At 35.6% G+C, this 20,907-nt stretch overlaps 1 protein-coding gene across 9 annotated transcripts; it reads right to left on the reverse strand.

Moving 5' to 3' along the window:
* Positions 1 to 3,167: 3,167 nt before the first annotated feature.
* Positions 3,168 to 20,383, reverse strand: LOC105056217 (mitogen-activated protein kinase kinase 3). 9 transcript variants are annotated; one of them, XM_019854506.3, is made up of 12 exons: positions 20,217 to 20,366; positions 19,616 to 19,802; positions 19,094 to 19,253; positions 18,053 to 18,304; positions 16,156 to 16,374; positions 15,896 to 16,045; positions 15,577 to 15,744; positions 11,345 to 11,458; positions 10,010 to 10,117; positions 9,598 to 9,689; positions 4,352 to 4,742; positions 3,168 to 3,408 (listed from the first exon to the last, which is right to left on the reverse strand). In XM_019854506.3, the coding sequence occupies exons 3-11, from the start codon at positions 19,193 to 19,195 to the stop codon at positions 4,379 to 4,381; spliced, it is 1,569 nt and encodes a 522-aa protein (XP_019710065.1). In that variant the 5' UTR covers positions 19,196 to 19,253; positions 19,616 to 19,802; positions 20,217 to 20,366; the 3' UTR covers positions 3,168 to 3,408; positions 4,352 to 4,378. The 9 variants fall into 9 exon arrangements, with proteins under 9 accessions (XP_019710065.1, XP_010936633.1, XP_010936630.1 ...); XM_010938331.4 differs by lacking the exon at positions 19,616 to 19,802 and having other exon boundaries at positions 15,908 to 16,045; positions 20,217 to 20,382; XM_010938328.4 differs by lacking the exon at positions 19,616 to 19,802 and having other exon boundaries at positions 20,217 to 20,382.
* Between the last annotated feature and the right edge of the window lie 524 nt (positions 20,384 to 20,907).

Consider the following 20,907-nt stretch of genomic DNA (forward strand, 5'->3'; position numbering starts at 1 on the left):
TGCCTATTAACTTTAATCTTAAAAATCTCATTCTTATTTGTCCTTCTCAGCTCTGCAACATAGAACCACAATATACTATAATGGTCCTCTAAAGAACCTATAATCATTATCAATGCCCTCCACTTGGCTCTATAACACTGTATCCTACTTACAGTCAAGGTATAGTTTTTTTTCACATATGCTTCCATTTCTTTTACAGTCCAACTAGGATTAATCCTAAACATGTTAACATATTCCTTGACAAGCCATTCAGAAGTAGCTTGTCTATTTCTCGAACTCCTACAATATTTGTGTTCATTATAAAGAGTTTTTATAATAAATATCTTCTCGATCTACATCCAGCTTGCATATATCTTCTAATGGCACTTGTCCATATATTTGACCCTCATGTTTTTCTTACCACTTCTTTTCCATATAAGATTGTATCCATTAACTATAGCATATCTCTGAACAGTATCTTTAAATTCCTTAGGACCCTCAAACTTCATTTCTACTTCAAACTTCACATCCGTACTGTCACACCTTAGATTGTAGCAAGTGTGCTTTATCCTCCTCCCACTTTTAGATTCAAACTGATCATCCTCACTATTATCTGGAGTTAAGACTTCAGCATCTGAAGCTTCATAGTCACTATGATAATCATGAATTTATGTTGAATGGGAAGCTTTATTTTCCTCTGTTATTCCAAAATTTGGCTGTAGTGCATCTAATCCTTGTTCATCCGATATACTTGCATCTGGTCCAACAGCATCTAGTTGAAATACATTTGCTCTAATAGCATCTGAACCAACATCATCAGCTCTATTTCCAATTCCACCTATAGCAAATCCAAGATCATGAAATCTAGTACTTTCTTTTTACTTCATATCATTCTTCTTATTCCTAGCTTGTACATATTCTTTATCATTTGTCATGAGTTCATCGTCACTCAAAGTCTCGTCAAATTTGCTTGGCTCTATTGGCATATACTCAAAATCATCATCTTTACCTGCAAACTTCTCAATACCTACAAGTGTTGCAACTTGATTGCTTCCATTATCTACACCTATAATATTAATAAGCATAGCCTCAACATCAAACTCCATAACTTCAATTCTATTTTTACTTTTTAAGTCCTGAACAACCACAGCTTTCACATATATTACAATGGTCCCATATTGAAGTACAATGAGTATCATTTCCATCACTTCACTATCCCTCTTAATTTCTCTAATATCTTCACTTACATTCTTGTTTAGAACTCTGTACCAAATTCTTAATACCTTTTCATACCCTAACTCCTTGACCATATCTGCCAATTTGAAGTATGAAATAAAATCTAGATCACAATTATCCCATGTATATCAACCTTCCCTCCTACATATATCACTTTCGGATTTGTTTACAAAGTACCCCCATGATGCATCTGTATGTTGAACCTCTCCCATTCTATAATATAAAATTACACTGTTATCCATTATTGGTAAATATAATATTATGATATTTATTTAAATAATATGTTATTCATTAAAATAATCAAGATTCCAAACAACATATGTGGTAGATGTTTGTAATGCATGTAACATTGGGCATTAACTTAATAATTTCTACTTATTTGTCATCCAAATTTAGTACAAAAATATAATTAATTAATGAAATAGATAGTCAACTAAATATAATATCAAACTCATGTTTATCTTTTGTTGTAAAATATTTCTCAGATTTTTTTCAAACAACTTGATGAGGGACCACAGATAGAAGGATAAATGAGAGACCACCGAGAGAGAGGCTCGATAAGGGGCTATTGAGATAGAGACTCGATGAGGGACCACTGAGGGAGAAAAGAATCAGCACTCTATCAAAGCTTCTATGGCCCTCGAATCTGTAATTTTTTAATTTCACATCCAAACTTAACCCTTTACCTTAATCTATTAGGTATGGTTAACGGATCATTGAGGGAGGAGGGAATCAGTGCGACCTTAAGCTTAACCATCATCCTTTTCAACTCTTCTCCTCAAAACCTCTTTTCCCATCTCTATCTCTCTATCTTCTTTTTACCCTAAATTACCATATCATTCTCCGTGCTTAATGATGTGGATAATCAACATCCTTATAACATAACACATCAGTTGACATCATGTATTCTACATCAACATTTTAACGGCAAACTTCAACACCGATTGACTGTAGGCCAACATTGCAACAAATTATATAGTACAAATATTTGATTGAACAAATTAAAAGATGATACTAAAATTGAAAATTTTAAAAAAATATAAAATTTTTTAGATAACTAATTCTTAATATAAACATATTGTATAATTATCTTTTATTGATAAAAATCAGATATTCGGTGACACAAGATCAAGTCCAGCCAACCACATTATTTGCTCATTCAAAGTTAGCAAAAAACAGCCAGCTCATGAATGCAGCGAATCACCTCATGCCATGTCGCTATTGCCCTTTTTGTAACCCATTAATGCCGCAAGTGAACATTGCTAATGTGGGGCAAAAACTTCGTTTCACATCGACGCGCGGCTGAGTAACAAGGGCTCTTCTCCACTCTTTTCCACAGATCCCACCACGCCCCACAAAACTTAATCTAATCCGTACACCATTTCGTTTCCCAAAACTAACGGTACAAATACCATGAGAAGAAAACGTATATAAAGAAAAACCAACCCATGAAAACGTATCGTTCGTACATTATCCAACCTCTCCCGCACCCCCCATTCTGAAGTCCAGGCAAATTACCCATGATAAGTATCATCGCCAGTGCCATGAACGGCACGAAACATCAGATGAAATCAAGGATAAATCATGACTTAAACCTATAGTTTCTAATAAAAAAGAAATGATGGATTAAACCCATAATTTCTTCCCACATGGCAGTGAAATTATGGGTTCAACCCAAAATTTCATACGTAGCATCCCATACAAGCCAAACAGCCGTAGATCAATGAATAACTTTGATTTAATGATATTTTAAAAATTATTTTTTAAAAATAATATTAAAAAAAAAAACCTTGAATCCTGAACGAAGATGACTTTAGTCGTCGCAATGCCACGTTTGTCCCTGGCACCAGGCACCCGAAAGAACTTATGGGAGCCAGCAAAAGAAACGGTGGATGACGATAGCCATATATTTATTCTCAGCAGGATTCCAGACGACGGATACATCACAGCCCTGAAAAGAGAATCAGTAAACTCATCTGTATAATTGAAACAAATTTGTTCCCCTTGTGCCAAAGTTAAATGAAGTCACTTGCTGCAGATATCATTACAAATTAGGTTTTATCATATGCCTTTCCTCTCGCTCCTCTGTAACATTCATCATGTTTCAAGTTAAAATAGACAAAGTGGCTCATCAGTAAAGCATTGAACTTCATTTCTTGAGATAGCTGAATGGGCTGCAAGTTAAAATCTCACCTGAAAAACAAAAAAAAATGCTACCAGATATGTCAATCATGCTCACATTCATTTGGCGACTCATTGCAAGAACTAGATGAGCGGACATTTTTGTTACAATCTACCATTAAAACTTTGCAACAGCTCTGGTGAACAGAATTGGAATGTAACATTTCGCAACAGATATAAAGTTATAACTCTAGCAGAATGATATTGGTAGACAATGGAACGGCTCGAGAATATTTTTCCTACATGAATGCTCAAGTAATAATATGAAAGCAATATACTGAAGCTGAAATACTATAAAAAATGAGTTTAAATTCATCAGCATATGCAAGCCTTTAGATCAAATAAATATGCCCACATGATATCTTAATGGCATACTCAAACTTCTCATGTTGTCTTTTAGAGATGAAACATTATAAAATGACCTGCACTAGTTCAAAATATAAAAGGATTAAAGACACTTAACCCAAACTAGAGCCAGAGCAGTCCAGGCAACTTTGTAAACATAAGGGGTTTGTGTTCGATAATATTTTATCATTTGTTTCCCAAGTTCATGCGTGAATCACCAGAAGCATATGGCCCATTTTCTTAGCACTCTGGGACAGCTGTCAGTCAATTTCATACGCATTAAAATGTTGTCCCGTCCATCAGAATGAAGACTCGAACCCCGAAAAGAGAGACCAAGGTTGTGGAGATGCATCATTAAACAAGGGGAAAAATCTAGTTTTTGTTGCTCATACTTCCATATATACATTAACAAATACATGCCAAAAAGAAGATGTTGCTCTTACTTTAATGTACACAATAGCAGCTAATGGTAGCAATGCACCCTTCAAAGTTTGTAAAGAGATTATTCTAGTGTCCCAATTCAATTTTTAAGGCACAAGGTTAGTCAACAGAAAACATCAAAGTAGAATTTCGTAAGTTGCTCGCAAAAAGAATCTTTAACTTCACCAACCTTATGGTATCACTCCAATGTTTGTTGCTATGTTTGCCGTATGTACAGCTCCTGCCTTTTTATGAAGAAGCATCCGATACCACTTCCTGGACCCATTATGAACTGCTCATGAAAAGTCCCCACACGCCTACTTGCAACATCAAGTGATAGTTCTTGCATATTGGGCATTCCTTCTGCTTGCATTCCATTTCCGCATATAAGAAAGTCGTTTCCTATGACGAAGGATCCTGATGCACGAATTGCAACCTCATCTTTCCCATGTGTGCGGCACTGAAGCTTCTCCACAACATGCACAAGTTTCTCTTGAGGCCGATCACCTGCTAATTTTCTCCTTATATCTGATAGAATTGCAAATATATCATTCGGTCCAACATACTGTTTTCCTGAGAAACTGGTGAAACAAATAGGTTATATTAGCAAACAGGTGCTGCAGCTCATTCAATTACATTGATGCATCTATGTACAATTTAATCAAGAATGCTAACAAAACACATGTTTCCTTAAGGTTATGGCTGGCTGCAAAGCCATATGAAATTCTTTTATATTTAACGTAAATTCACACAATATTTCTACAACCATATCCATCAAGCCTTGTCCCAACAATTTGGAATTGGCTTTATTCACCGCTACCGGCCAATCATTCTTGTTAAGAAAGCATCTCATGTTGTCACCATAAACTTTCCCAAATCCTTCACAATTTCCATCAATATTATGATAGATGGGCTATTCCATCTTTTACATAAAAAATAAAAACAAAGACAACCACCCCTGTTAGCAAGTTCTTCCCCTCTTCATTCAGAATTCTTTGACAATCTCTCTTTAAATCTTTCTTGCACATAATCCTACCATCTGGAACAGTATTCCACGACTTCCTAATTGGTGCATCTCCTACACCTCGAATATTCTAATTCCTCACTGGATTCTCCCTAATTTTGGAATGCATTAATCAAACAAATGTTTCCATAGCTGCCAAAATTAATCTTGTTTCCCTGGACCTCTACCGCCCACCAATATGAAACATATAATATAAATACCTAATTGCCATTATGTATATTGCTTTATATGTATATAATGTGTGTTGCTTTATGTATGCAGGTATATGTGTGCATCAAAAAATGCAATTACATAATATATTACATGTCTTTATTTGTAAATCTACTCAACATATATTAACAGCACCTAAACAGATTTAACACAAGAAAACAACGTTATCTCTAGCAAACTGAAATTTGTTGTGTTTTTGCCTAGGCAAATTAATCTAACTAATTAGCCTAACAAGTAACAACTGGCAATATCCATAACCTTGCTGTTGATGCTAGAATTTCCAAATTGGCAATGTACTAGCAAAGATTTTACCAGAGGAAAGGGAATCATGACTAGCATATAGACACCACTTTGTTATGATGACAAATCTAACCTGGACACTTGTAATTTGTCTTTACAACATACAGTTCCTTTTAACCAAAAACACTATTTACTAGTAATAAAAGAAGAACAAAGACAATCCTTGAGTTAGATCACTTATGCATTTTTTTCTCCTTTTTTTTATATTCACTAGATATGACTCCTAGTTTCTTCAGGATAATCTCAAGTGTACATGGTAGCCTAGGTTCGTTTGAATCAAAAGCACTATATTTAATTTAATCTCATTAAACATTTCTAATCTGATTAATGTTGTATTTTTATGGATCAAAATCCACTGAATTTGAGAACCCTTTTATGACTAGCTCTCTTTCTAATGTCATCCCTTCTCGAGTAGTACCACATTCCTGGCCATGTGATGCAAGAGCTTGGGAATTAGGGTAGCACTGCATATATGTGATGGTTGTCCTTGAAAGGTTTAGGCTTTTAAGAAGGATCTCGGGGTTTGCTTCCCAGCACCAGACTTCTGAAAAGATTGGAACTTATTGCAACACTACAGAAAAGGGAGATAGAGGGGTCTTCCTGTAATGGTTGTTGGGATTTAGGGTTTTGTGAATAGTAAAAAGGCTTATGAGTGATTCCTACAAGATCTGTAATCTGAAATCTGTGTGTTATAGATGCAGGTTCCTGCAATAACATGCAGATGTTTGACAGCTATTATGAAAATAAAGGATGAAGACAGGGCTAAGGGGATTTTCCAGGGTTAACAAGCGTTGTAGGTGGTCTCAAGGAATCGTGTAATATAATCAAATTCATTCTAAGCAGAATGGTAGAAAAAGATAGAAGAAAAACAAGTGGAATAGTATACAGAAGTAAAAGGAACCGATCAGCGAATTGGTTGTCTATGGCAGTAAGTGCCAGAAGTGGACACAAAGTTTGGACAGAGTCCCATGAGGTTTCTGAACTTGTGTAGACAAGACACTACAGGCACATATTTTGTAGGCTTCTTTCTTTCAATCAAATTAACTCAAAACCCACACCCAAAAGATTATTACAGCTTTATGATCTAGACATAAAGTGCTATCAATATCAAATCTTTACTCTCAAATTAAATAAATCTTACGACTTACTTCAAACATAAGAAACACTGAAAGACCCAAAAGCCTCTAACAAGCTACTACTAGTGTCATGGCATTCCCCTGCCACAGCATGATGGATTGTACAGTACCAAGAACAGTAACAGTGACTTGAAGCAAAGAACGTAAGTGGAACTACAACTCTTACTAAAAAAAGCATACCATAATTAGTACCTAGAACAGTACCCCATGGTACGACGAATCATAATCCCTAACGGTAAAATGACCTCAAATCACTGTCTCCAAACAGCATTAAAGCCCTCTCTAGAATGTGGTCTTCCTGGGTTCCATGAAAGTATGGACTTCATACGAAAATTAGAGCTCCAATGGGCACAAATCCCATGTCTGACTCAAGTAATGTACTCAAAGGATGGTCCTGCATCTCATGAAAACCTTGGACAAAAGAGTGGCCGAGCTTAAACCCAAAAGGGCTGTTTCCGAGCAGGACAACCTTGCAGATCATGGAATTTAAAATTATGTAACCCAGGAGAGACCACCAAAGGTTCATTTTGACCCAGAAATAGTCATTGATGAAATTGGAAGAAGGCAAATTTTGAGGTAGGAAACTTCATCCATCCTCAAGGCATTTTAAAAAAATAGCCAAAGAATCATGTCAGGATGTAATCCTCAAAATTACTACCATAAAGCTACAAATGTCTAGTACGACAAATGGTGATTTGCAATACTTCTGTGTGCATGTTGACCTTGTCACCTTAGAAGTTTGATATTTGATCTATATAATCATGGTTTATTCTTCCTTAAGAAAAACAATAGGATCATACCCACTAAATGGATCATATCTTGATACATAAATCTGACTCCATATGATGAGATCACAAAGTAGACTATGGGTAAGATTCTGCTAATGCATGTTATTTTGATAACTTGCAAACGAGGGTCAGATCTCAAAGATATGTTGGGGTGAGTTCACACATGACCACATAACCCTCCCCACCCCCTGTACACACACAAGGAGGGAGGGGGGTGGGGTGGAAGAGAGAGTAAAGCTAAAATAGTTCAGTAGACACTTGTCCCAAATTCTTCTGATGCAAAATTACAAAAAAATCCACAAGGTTGATTGTGATCATCTGTATATATTGCCTGGAATCCCAAAATCACATGCCTTAGAAGTCTCTTGTATGCATCAGATAGATGCAAAACAGAAAACTTTAACGGTAGGTGTTGCTGCCAATCTCCGGTGAGATGGTCAGCGATGAGCTGAGTTGCTGCGTCTGAGTACTGGACGGTAGAAAACCTGCAAAATGAAATCCTTTTGCTGGAAGTTGTCTGGCGGGGGACCCTTCGATGCCTAAGTCAGCCGGAGAAAGAGAACAGTCAAGAGCCAAAAGCGAGAGCTCAAAAGTTTATATTTAGTCTAACTTACCTGGTCCCCCATGGCTTACCGCTTTATATAGATCAAGGAAAGCCGTTACTATGTAACTCCCATCCTTGAATATTCGGGATGTGGGAGTTATGGCGTTTACTGGACGGTTATCTCATTAAATGCCATTAAAGCCAAGTAATAGGCCGCTCGTAGGTGACTATTGCGCTTCACGTTCGTAAGTAGTTAATACTCATACTGGATAACCGTTGTTTGATCCCAGATTTGCAGGATTTAAATAGTTGGAATGGTGCTGAGAATGTCGTCGGTCAAGTGCCGTCTATATGTCGAACACTGTCGGTCAGATGTTGATCGCATGTTGAACCAAGTCGATCAAATGCCGACTTTATCAGGTCCCATCGATCTAAGTTGGCTTGATCCATAACATAGTTCGCTTAGTTGGTGCAGAGATGAGGAAGAGAAATAGTTGTCGCGCACTTGGTCGGTAGGGAGACAAGGAGGAGAGATAGTCGATTAGGCGGCGAGGATCTATCCCAACAGTAGGATACCATGTTTTGATTTGATCTATAGTTCACAGCATCCAAATTAGTTAAACTTTCGTTTGTATATGTTTTAACATGTCTCGATCAATATCAACAGTCTTTGGAATCTTAAAATACATAGCCTGTGATGTACTTAGTTATTATATTGCTACATCTGTTTTGTCTTCAATTGATGCATAGGTAAGAGGCATTCAAAGCGCGCCATATTTGTTTCTTGGTAATGCAGACATCATAAATTATGATCAACAATGTGGAATTTCACTTTTAAAGGGCTATTGTTGATTTTGCACCGGAAATAATAGGTGACCGAGCACTTTCAAAAATATTTTAGCTTTACCGTACGTATTATACATGTAGACTCTGCATATGCTTTCAAGGCATACCTGGTGCTACTTCTAGCATAAGCAATGAAAACTAGCTTTTGGCTTATGCTTAATTGAAGCATCTGAGGGGAGGCAAAAATGGATTAGCAAAACCAAAATTAATCCATCTCATCATGGACCAAACCCAGACCATCAAAATTTAATCTTGTAGACTGTATCTTATTCCTTAACCTAGATCAAAATTACAACTAAATTTGATTTATATCTATCAGAATTAAAAATCAACCAGAATTGGAAATCTATAATAATTATCAAACCTTATTATAACCAAATAGGCCTAAAAAGTGCTTTTGCACTGTGTTAAACAAACAACATTAACCAGCAAGTGTTTGCCATAAATCATATAATGAAATGCTTCATGAAGAATCCTTTGTAAAGGTAGAAACCAGACATGCCCACATTTGAATAGTGAAATAACAATGGAAATCAAGAGCCACAGCTTGAAATCTCAAAAAAAGCATGACAGGTTGAAGCAAAGTACCTGAAAGTTGAACCTTCATTATAGAATGTTTTAATATGATGCCAAAGCCCATCAGCTCGGTCAAAAAGCAAGTAATAGTGGACAATTAGCATCTGTTCATGAAACACAACCCATGCATCAAAATTTGTAACCAAAGCAGGAAAGATGAAATACTTCCCAAGTTGCATCACACAACATATAATCATCGACATTTGGTTTGACATAGAATTATAAAAAAAAAAAAAAACTCAGTCAAATCACTATTGTTTTCATCTATGTATAACATAAATGCACATACAACACATTTTAGCAGGCCTGGCATCTTGAAAACACAACCCAGCACCTCCTCATAGAATCCAAATTTTTTCATCATCTTATATCTTACAAACAGGTATTTGGAGAGATTACTACTTGAAGGTTACCAGATGCTCACATCTGCTATTTCCTTTAACCTCTGTGTTGGATCAAAAACACTTCGAACATATTCTGCCAAGTCCACATTGGTGTTCTCATATTTCCTAATAAATGGATGTGATAGAAGCTGCAGAAATAAAGCATCAGCAAATTTAAGTACCAGAATGTGGAAAGGAAAAAAAACAGAAGTGAGAAATACAATAACCTGGACACATAAATTGCTTGCAATATAGTTGAGAACATCAAAAATACTCGCAACCATAATAGTCACAGTACTTCAGCCCAAGTCATGCCAGCTCACATCCATTGATTAACTCAATACACATCATGCATGACAGCATGCCTCACACTAAGAGATGAGCTTTCATGGTAAACTGACCATCACTCATCTTGCAGAATAGCAGGTCCAATCTTCAAGTAGGGTTCTAAGATTGGTTAAAATTCAGAAGTCCAACTAGAATTTTAGGCCAAAATAAAATTCAACTTGGACCTGATAACAGATTACATAATCTCAAGTTTGGGAAATAGAATATGAAAATAGTATATTTCAAGTCATTGAACACTATTCAATACTCGGACTTAAAGGGAAATTTCCCTTTCTTACCTTTCACCTTTGATTTCTGACATTATCATGTTGCCATTGGGGCCTGACTAATATTCTTTCATCATAGGATAATAAAAATGCACATACATCTGCAGCATGATTTAGCCTAACCTTCTCAATAAGAGTAGTGTCTGTATAATTGGGTTAACTAGCAAGACATACCAAAGCAAGTATGGATTTTGGGCAGGTGGTGTAAAGGGATTAAACTTCAAATGATCCAATTCTTCACAACAAAGACCATGAACAAATTATTCTTATCGATGTTTCAATTAGTGGTTCTCCTATATAGTTGTAAAAACAATGAGCTTGTTTTGCTGAAGTATTTTCTACAATATAATGCAAAATACATGCTATACAGTAGGATAAACATATCATATTTTTCACACAAGGAATTGATGAATTATGTCTATATATAACTTAAAATTCACAACAGAGACACGTCCAAATCAGTTACTAGTCCATAGCAACTTTCAAATAGAAACAGAAGCATTCAAACATGAAATTGTAGCCCATCCTGCTAACTCCCTGACACCACTATATGTACTAATCAAAGTGTGATGCACATCCTATTATACATCACTTAGGACATTACATTGCCTATCAATCTACACAGACTGATACTCATCCTATTATAACATCACTTAAAAAGGACATTACATCACCTATCAATCTGCACAGCTGGAATCACTTCAATGAGGAAATGTGAGTTCAGAAATTAAAACAAGGGCACACAGCATATACTCCTCTCACCTGCTCAGCTGTCGGCCTTGCATCAGCATCTTTCTGCAGGCAAGCATCAACAAATGAGCAGAACTCTGGTGAGTACGAGTCTTCTGGAGGTGTAGGTGATGAGTCATACAAGATCTGCCATAAACAGGTAGGCATGGCAATGATCAACAGAGCAAAATGGAAAATAAGTATTATTGGTATTCAAAAAGCATGGGATCATCAATCCAGTTAAATGCTCAAGGTGCACCTGTTATTGTTCATGAAACCATCTCCATTCTAATTTAAGAATTAAATTAGGAAAACGTTAAATGTAGTGCCATTTGTGAGCAATTCTATGTTCTCTCCCTGAAGCTGCTTAGCGAGAGATATACTAGGGTTCTGTACCTAACTGAAAGGGAATATATTGGATAAATCCTCTAGGTATATTTTGACATCCTCCAACCATGTATTGATGTGTAGTTTTAGGAGTTTGTACACCATCAGATTATCACCTGCACTCATACATGTTCAAGATGCATGTTCAAAATATGCATTCACACTCATGCATACATCATGTTATTATTACATGCACAATGCATATTATTTCAGGCAAGTATTGCCATAAAGCATGTATACCTTATCTGTTAAAAACTAAAAATTCTGTTCAACATTTTGGTGTATGCCACTTGCTGGATGGTATTTGTGGCATTCAGTGGCATGATGTTCCTGGTCATTTCTAAAAAGGAAGAATATCATACAAGGGCTGATAAATCTTAATGCTGTCGCCATAGAAATAGCACAAATAGAAAAAAGCACTACATGATACCTGTAGAAAGCATTCACACTCTACATGAAGAATAAAGGGAAATCACAACAGAGGGAAAAAAGGGAAAAATATTTCGCATGGTTAGATAAAGAAATGAAGGGGGAAAATTATGTGCAAGAAAAACTTGAATTGCAGGTGTGGATTATTTAATGGTGTAATTTTTTTTTAAAAAAAAAGAAATCTATTTTATGAAGCCAAATGCAATATTTCAACTAACAACCTCTACTAATTGAAGCAGTACTATTTAGGCATCATCCTAACTGTAGTAACATACTAGACAGACAAGTAACAATAATAGTCATTATGTATGTGTTGTATTCATATAAGAGCCATTGTATAATCGTCATAAGAGCTATTATTTGAACTTTCTACCGTTGACCCAGTTCAAATACCTATTCTTAACCCAAGTCTGTATACTGATTTCCAAAATATTATATTCTCTAAAAAATGACCTAATCAGATCTTGATGTTATTGTCTTTCATACCATTATAACAGCCAAGATCCATTATTTAAGCTAATATCTTTTCAGAGGAAAATAGGTTTGAAGCTGGACCATGAAAATGCCTGCTAAAAAGTAACTTGATGGGGTCCTTATAACCTTGTTCCACCCTGAAAATTATATATATGCTATAGCAAAAAAAGAAAATGTGATTGCTCAAATGACAACAAAAGTGGTGGTAGAAATGGAAAATTGTATAATAATAATAAAAAATGTGCACTAAAGCATGATGGGAGCAAGATATGTCCAGTGCTTGACATAATTTGCATATATCCCATTGTATTCTTAATGTTCTGCTAACTTGGGACTAACTGCTGTTCTTCTTATTTACAGTTTTTTCTTGTATCCATTCTGTCCGTCATGAGCCTTAGGCTCTCAACAAGCACACACGAGATCATTTTCCTATCCTGCTAGGGACGTCCGTAACATTGATCTACTTACGATTCATTCAGAAAGAACTATAGAGCACTGACAAAGCTTGTTTAGAAGAGCACCAGTTTGGCTTAGAGCTTAGAACAAGGAAATTAACCATTGACCTTTGCTCATTGTCTAAACTGTCCCACATTAGGATGCATTATTTCATGAACATGAAAATGTATTAGCACTTTTCTATCCGAGAAAGTCTAACTCCATGCTATCCTTCTGCAATTCTCAGGATTCAAGATAATTTTTGGGCTCCTACAGGCTCCTCAAGCCTGGTGTGGATGTTTCAAGCACATTCTCCTTCAAGTTTACTGGGACATGATCCTTGCTGATGATGATATCATAATTTCCATCTAAAATTGTAGCTCCAACATTAGCACAGCCTCCAACATTAGTTTGAGATGAAAGACCTTAGCTCCCTCCACAACTTAAAACTTGGGGTTGCCTTCGTCACAATGTATTTATTATGGCAGTATAAACACACTTTTATTTAACTATTCATGCTTGCTTAGTTGATACTGACATTGTGGATGAATTAATGGAGCTCCATCTGGAGCTTTGTCCTGCAAATTGTGAACCACTACTGAATCCTAGATGGTGTCACTAGCTCATAGATGATCTAATCTATATCGCTAGCTCCAGGCCAACAACCCGCCACATTATACGTGTGCCAGTTTATCATTTCTCTGCATTTTTTTATTCAATAACCATATTGCACATTCTTTAATATATTACAGGGGCTTTATCCTATACGGATGATCCGATCCACAAGGACCATGATTAGGAATTGTTTGATCGTCTTTCTCCGAGACCATTTTGTCTGAGATAAATTGTATTGATAATGGCCCTTTAACCAGTTTTTCCATTCATTTTTTCCAGACTTACAAATTTTTTTTTGTGAAATTTTTGAGTAGTCTACTTCCCCTCAAATGATGAATCCCCTTAAAGGGGATACTTTGGGACTCGTAAGGGATTTACTTGTCTATATATCATTCCCTTCAACCTTTTAGGTCTCTGCTCATATTTCTACGATCTCAATCTGTATTTACTTGAATGATGCTACAAATCTCCATCAAAATGAGTTATTTCATAATTGAATAAAAATGAGGAGCTGAAGTTTTTTGTCCTTCTATTCTGACGGTATCCAAAGCATTAAACATGATTCATGCTAATTGAGTTGATTATTGTACTAATTACTAAAGAAGATAAAATGATGAGAACCGAAAGGGCGAACCAAGGGAGTAGTTGTAATATTGTTTATCAAGATATCCACAACCTGATATACATTTTTGAGGGGTTACTAAATATAGGTCTTGCTTAAATGGAAGGTTCAATTTACATCAGAAGTGTTGGTTCTTGATTTTAAATTGATGCTGTTCTAAGTCATGCTTAGATGTAAGGTTCAAATCGGGCTCATATTATTGATTCTTGATTTTATTATAGTTCACATTTTAAGTCGTAATGAACCTTGAGCCACAAGTTGTATCATTTCTAAATTCTCAGGGCCTACAACTTAAATAAGAGGGCTTCATATATGCCTGGTCATTTCAGTAAGGGCCCTAACTCATAAATGGAGGACAAAGTGATGACAAGTTTGCATAAAAGCAGACCAGTAAGAAGGCAAACAGGGATTAAATGGTTTCTCAGGCAAAGGAGATAAATATGAAAACTACATGCAATCAGTTACATCGTGTCAAGTGGATGCTGGAAAAATCAAAATAGACAACCAATAAACACTCTATTAAGAGAGAAAAAGAGGAACTACTACTAAGGAAGCAGTTAACAGGACTAATATAAAGATATGAAATCATGGCAGTCCGACTGCTAACAATTCATGATTTCTTCAAACTAAGTGCCATAAATTGACCAAAATGCTTAATTGTTTAGTTGAAATTCAACATCCATCAAAGAATTGCTAAAGTGAACTCCTCACTGCATCAGGTATGGAAGTCTTGTTATTTGCTGAGTTTTCATAACAGATTCTCAAAATGCTCGATTCTAGCCATGGGTCATATAATGCTACAATCAAACCATAAAGATGAACAGCAAATGATGCAGTCTTAGATAATCGATTGCATGCTTCAACTAATAGTACACAAAGAGCTTTGCTTATATGTTATTTGGAGAGCAAATTGAAAAGATACAATAATTCTTGGACTCCACCAAATATGTATATGGCAGATAAATGCAATGCAGAATGGCAACCAAAATTATGACTATCAATTACATGGGTTTAAACAAAAAAAGGAACTAGTAGTACCTGTCGTGTTCTCAAATGTATTCTTTTTAAAAAACTATAAAATTTTCCTTAGATTCAAAATCCACCTATATAATTATTCATAATATATTCTTGTTGACACCTATGTAACTATTCATAAAGAAGTGACAGCTATATTACTTTAATATAAGAAACTACTTTGAATGAATCAGAGTAGCAAATGTAGTTCAGAATGAAAGCATGATTGAGAAAAATAAAAACTGAGGAACTCAAAAACAATAAGAAATTTTACCAAACACTATTTCACCTGCAACATAAGATTGGCAGGTCCTTCGTTTGCGGTATATGGAAATTTTCCTGTACCACATTCAAATATGGCTAATCCAAGGCTCCAAATGTCAGCCGCGTATGAGTAGTTCTGATTTCGAATTCTCTCAGGTGACATGTAAGTAACAGTACCAACGAAGGTAGCACACTGTCAGAAAATATGCAGAGATGTTACAAATATATACCCTTAATTTCCATGTCGAAGAGAAGTCAGTTGCAAAAAAGCAATCCTTTAAGAATCAAAGGCTTGAAAAGTGATCACATTAGAAGAAATAAATTAAATATTACCAGTAGCGCACCAGATAACATACCATCGCCATTGAATTATCTAAACCCGCACTTATTCCAAAATCAGTAATTTTCGGCTCCCCCTTGAGATTTATGAGCAAATTTGCAGGTTTTATATCTCTATGTACTAGATGTCTTGTCCCATGCAAGTAGCTTAACCCCTTGAAAGTTAAAACATCTAACAGATCATTCAGATAAATAAATAGGGCACAACATAAACTAATAACAAGCAATTATGGAAACAGCAAATACAAAAATGTAATAATCTTACTTGCAGCAATTTCTGAACCATATGCGAGAGAACTGGCTCTGGTATACATTTCTTCACCCTCAAAACATCTGCAAGTGAACCTCCATCCATGTATTCCAGGGCAATGCTAATTTGTCCTGAGTCAGGGGTATAAAATGCTCCATGGAATTCAACTAAACCCGGATAGCAAGATGCCTCACAAAGTGTCCTTATCTCATTAAGAAGTTGTTGCCTTTTCTCCTTTAAGGAGTAAGAAAATATGCATAAATAACCAATATGTCGCATTCATCATAACCTTGAATTCGTACTAAATATGGGTGACTAAATATATCATCTAGCTTTAGATGTCTCGATATGCAACAAAATCTCTATAAGAACGAACACATTTTTTAAATTGAATTGGCATGATTAACTGCATATATGCTTATTACTGAAGGATACTGAAAAGGAAAAGACCAAACATACTTCGACAGTATGGTGTCTGCTATGATTACAAGCATGCATGTGCATATGCACACATATCATTGCATTGAGAAGATTCAAGAGCCAATAAATGACACAGCTGATGCAGGTGAAGAGGTAGTAGGGGCAATGTTGATACCTTATTTTTCAAGTAGGGTTTGCACATGTAGACACACTATATTAAAACTTAGCATTATCAAGCAGATAAGAACAGAGTTTTGATGCATTAGCCCCCTTTCTTGACACAATCCTGAAACAGTACCATTTTCTTACGGAAAGCCACCTAGTCTCTGATTTTTTTGCAAAAGGAAAAAAACCATATGTCAATGAAGTAAAGATTTAACTTTGTTCATCTCTTCCATTTAAATGATTATTTAACCTAAAACCCTACCAATCTAAATAAACCAAGGTTCGCGGACTCGGTACCGGAACCCATGCCGGTTGCCGACGGGTACGGCACGGTATCATATGGTACCGTACCATATCAGATATAAAAAAATCAAAAAAAATCTCATCCAACAGCACAAAAAAAAAAAAAAGAAAACCGACCGAACCGGCCCCAAACCGTATCAAACCGAACCGGACTGACCAGTATCCAGTAGTTCAGGCCGATACCGTACCGAACCAACCGGTTCAATCCGGTTCAGGCCATTTTCCAAAACTCCGGCTTGAACCGGACCGGTTCCCTATTGGTACAGCATGGTACGGGGTGTACCGACCGGTTCGGACCGATACGAAATACCATCAAATGAACCCTTCTAACTTTTAACGGTAGTACTTTCATTTTTCACTTAAACCATGTCCTCGATATAGTATACAATTTAGTTCATGAGAACTATGAATCAACAACCACATGATGTATGTTATGAGAGGCTGTCAGATCTAATCCACAGCTTGTTATATGGTCATAGCTTAACTACCAGGTCATTTACATTAAAATTAGTTATAGTCATTTACAAGAAAGATTGCAAGGTAGCTAATTTTTAGTTATATGACTGGTGTTGATTTCCCTTATTGACCAAAAGTTAGAGGCTCAATGTCTCTCTTCTTAATAAAACAGGGACTGTTTTGGGATTGGATTGAAAAAGGAGGATTAGTGTGCAGCAAAAGGAAGTTCACATAAGCAAAAAGTAAATCTGCTATATTTTATGGCAATAACTAAAATTTGATCAAAAGTATCTTAAAAGAACTTCTAGGAGTGAAGACAAACTTCTGCAGACATATCACGAATTTGACTTTTCCTCAAAATGGGGTTCAAGTTTGGGTAGTTCAGGATATTTGGCTTTTATATGACATGCATATGATTGAAGTCCTGATGGAGGTAGTTGGTCTTTAATGATTGTTTAGGAAATAAAGAGCTTTATGTGAAACCAACTTAAGTGTTTTTCAATATTAGGAATCATGGCCGCAGTTTTAAGCCGGGGCGAATATGAAAAAAAGGAGCAAAATTTTAAACCTTCTCAAATACATTTATCTTCTTCAGGGCCAAAATTCGGTGAATGGGTACATATATTGCTCTCTGAACTACACTGCTTGCTCCACAACCTATGGCTCCAAAAATATGCATATCATGAGAAGCACAACGATACATCTTTTCTCCTTCCACTTCATCTACTATCCCAGCTGTACGCTTTTGCAGACCTAGCTCATTGATATTGTACACGCCGCATGATCTGCTCAACAAGTTGACTGTTCCACCTTCCGACACCTTCAGAATACCAAAAAGCAATTTGTTTCTTACTTATCAAAAGCAATAAGCTGTGATTTAGATAGTAGTATGTATGGCACACAATGAGCAGCTTTCTGGGAAAACTGAAGCATAATGACTTATAGCTTTGCAAAAGAGATATCTATTAGTGTCAACAAGCACATGATAACATGGATATATTACATATCCTAGAAAATGTAGAAAGAATAATGTTAGAAGCTTGTATTGCCATTTTTTAGGAAAAAAAAAAGTTGAGCAAAATTCCCTTTCTGTGTTTACCATAAAGAATAACAAAAGGACTTAGTTTTTTTGGAAGGAAAATCCACCAAATGAGGCTACCTTTGTAAGAGGAAACGGTGGGCCAATCAGTTCTGTGTCATCCATTTACAAGTGTATTACTGTATCACATAGTCGTGCAAATTCTATAATCAAAAAGGAAAAAAGATAAATAAATTAAAATCAAATTAAAATTATTGATCTTAATTGCCTTATTTCTTTAGCAAGCATTATAGATGATTAAAAGTCCATAAGAAACCCCACACACATACATTGCGCCTCAAAATTTGCATCCACACATGCATAAATGAGAGATACTATTCTCCCTCTCTTTATGGGACAGAGATTAAAGTATCCACTGCAACAGTGGGGGAATAAATTCTCAGCAAGAATACAATGCCCTATCTAGTTTGTTAGCAACATAAGCTTGGCATAGCATTACTTTGTTTTGTTTCTCAATATCAATGCAGAGCAATTTCCTATAAATTTGATTTTTGTACTGAAATACTTAACCATATATGAGTCACAAGGATCCAATGGCATCCCATTCGAGGGCCCTTTTTCTGAATCAAATAAGGGCTCTAATCTCTTTTTCAGCTCCTCCAGACCAGCCATAAGGACTTATTATCACTCCAGTCTCAGCTCATAATTAAAAGAAGAATGTTGGTAATCCCTGGAAGAAGAATATGGTAAGTACATTCTGCAAACTAATCTGAATTTCACATTGTCAGAGTTAGAGCGATAACAAGAAAGTGGCTATAACCGTTACTAGAAACAATAATTAAAATGGAATATTCAGTGGGATTGATTATTGTTCTACATTCAAATCACAAATCAAACTTGATCATCGTCATCGCAAAATATTGGTAGGTTTTCACAAATCAATATTCATCAACCACCATCAAAATTCAAGATTCTGCATCAGCGGATCAAAACCAATGATCAGAAAAGCTGCAGAAGTTGGAGGGAACTAATTAAATGGGCTTGAGATTTTAAAGCACTAATAAGGAAAAACAAAAAAGTATAGAAACTAACCTGAAACAAAATTGTTATTGTTTCAAATTCTCTGCTCGTATTGTCCCGCTAAAATGCAATGAACTCCCTATTCTCCTCTAATGTCTTTAGGGATTATTCACATAGAGGGGATTTGAAAACCCCACTGTCTAATTTCCTAAAAGCCTTTTTCTTAAAGCACATCTAGTCCCCAAAAATAGTCAAGAATCTGCGCTGGCCAAGAGTAGACAAAAAAAAAAACAAATAAGAAATAAGGAAATCCACCATAACCATTCTTCCTTTCTAATATCTCCAAACCCTAGAAAGGCTAGAATGCTTCTTTCTTTTTTTTTCTATTTTGGACATTACACGGAAGTTTTCATCACAATGTCCAAATCCTTTAGCAAAAACACCAAAAAAAAAAAAAAACCATTAATCACGGATCTCATTATTTTATGCCCTTAGTACATAATACAGGGAACCGTGGAGGGAATCGAGGATACAATCGGCAACCAATTTCCCAGATAATTTTTGCAACAACTAAGAAATTCATCATGGTTCCACCAATCAAAACAGATAATCGAGATCGCACCTATGAGCGAAAAAGAACTCAAGAAATTAAAAAAATCGATGGAAGTCCAACCTTTTACGAGAAGAAGGACGCCTTTCTAAATACCGCTTACGATAGCAAGAGGAGGAAAGAAACTACCAAGGATCAACAACGGATTTGATCGTTCGATTCCCCTAGCAGTCTCCGCGCTCTGCTTATCCCTTCTCATATTTCTTTTTCTAATAAAGAATGCTTTCCCCATTTCTTGTTTTAAATCGCCAGAGAGCGATTCGCCACGTGTCGATCGTCCGTCTGAGAACGATTATCGCCATGCATGGTATCGTATCTGCCGTTCACGCACAAACGGAGAGCAACGCTTTGTGCTAACAAACCCATCAAAGTATACAATTGATCGAAAATACTGATTCCAATTTAAATTAGATCAATTTTTTTTAGATTTCATTCAAAAATTTTAGAAACTGAAATCAAAACCTAGATTGGTTTTTTTTAAATTCGACTCAATTTTAGTTCAAAAATATTAAAAATTAAAAGATCAATTTGATTTTGATTTCACATATATACTTGTATGTTATTTTAATACCGTTAGTCCATTACTTCTATATTTAGTCCATCTAATCTGTCATGCAAATTATTTATTTATTTATTTAAAAATAAATAAAATAGATAACAATCTATTTAACTTATTTTATAATTTTTTATTTAGTATAAATTCAGTCATCTATAATTAAATAAATCAAATCAAATTAATTTTTATGATTTGTTT

The sequence above is a fragment of the Elaeis guineensis genome, chromosome 13 (assembly GCF_000442705.2).
Source record: "Elaeis guineensis isolate ETL-2024a chromosome 13, EG11, whole genome shotgun sequence".
NCBI lineage: Eukaryota > Viridiplantae > Streptophyta > Magnoliopsida > Arecales > Arecaceae > Elaeis > Elaeis guineensis.

Excerpts from the sequence above, each read along its gene's own strand:
- LOC105056217 (XM_010938328.4), bottom strand. The coding sequence starts at position 19,195 with ATGGCTGGTCTGGAGGAGCTGAAAAAGAGATTAGAGCCCTTATTTGAT. Across the intron at positions 18,305-19,093 it reads ATCCTTGTGACTCATATATG|GTGTCGGAAGGTGGAACAGT; the intron begins GTTAAGTATTTC and ends GGTATTCTGAAG. Across the intron at positions 9,690-10,009 it reads GGTTAAAGGAAATAGCAGAT|ATGCTAATTGTCCACTATTA; the intron begins GTGAGCATCTGG and ends TTTCATGAACAG.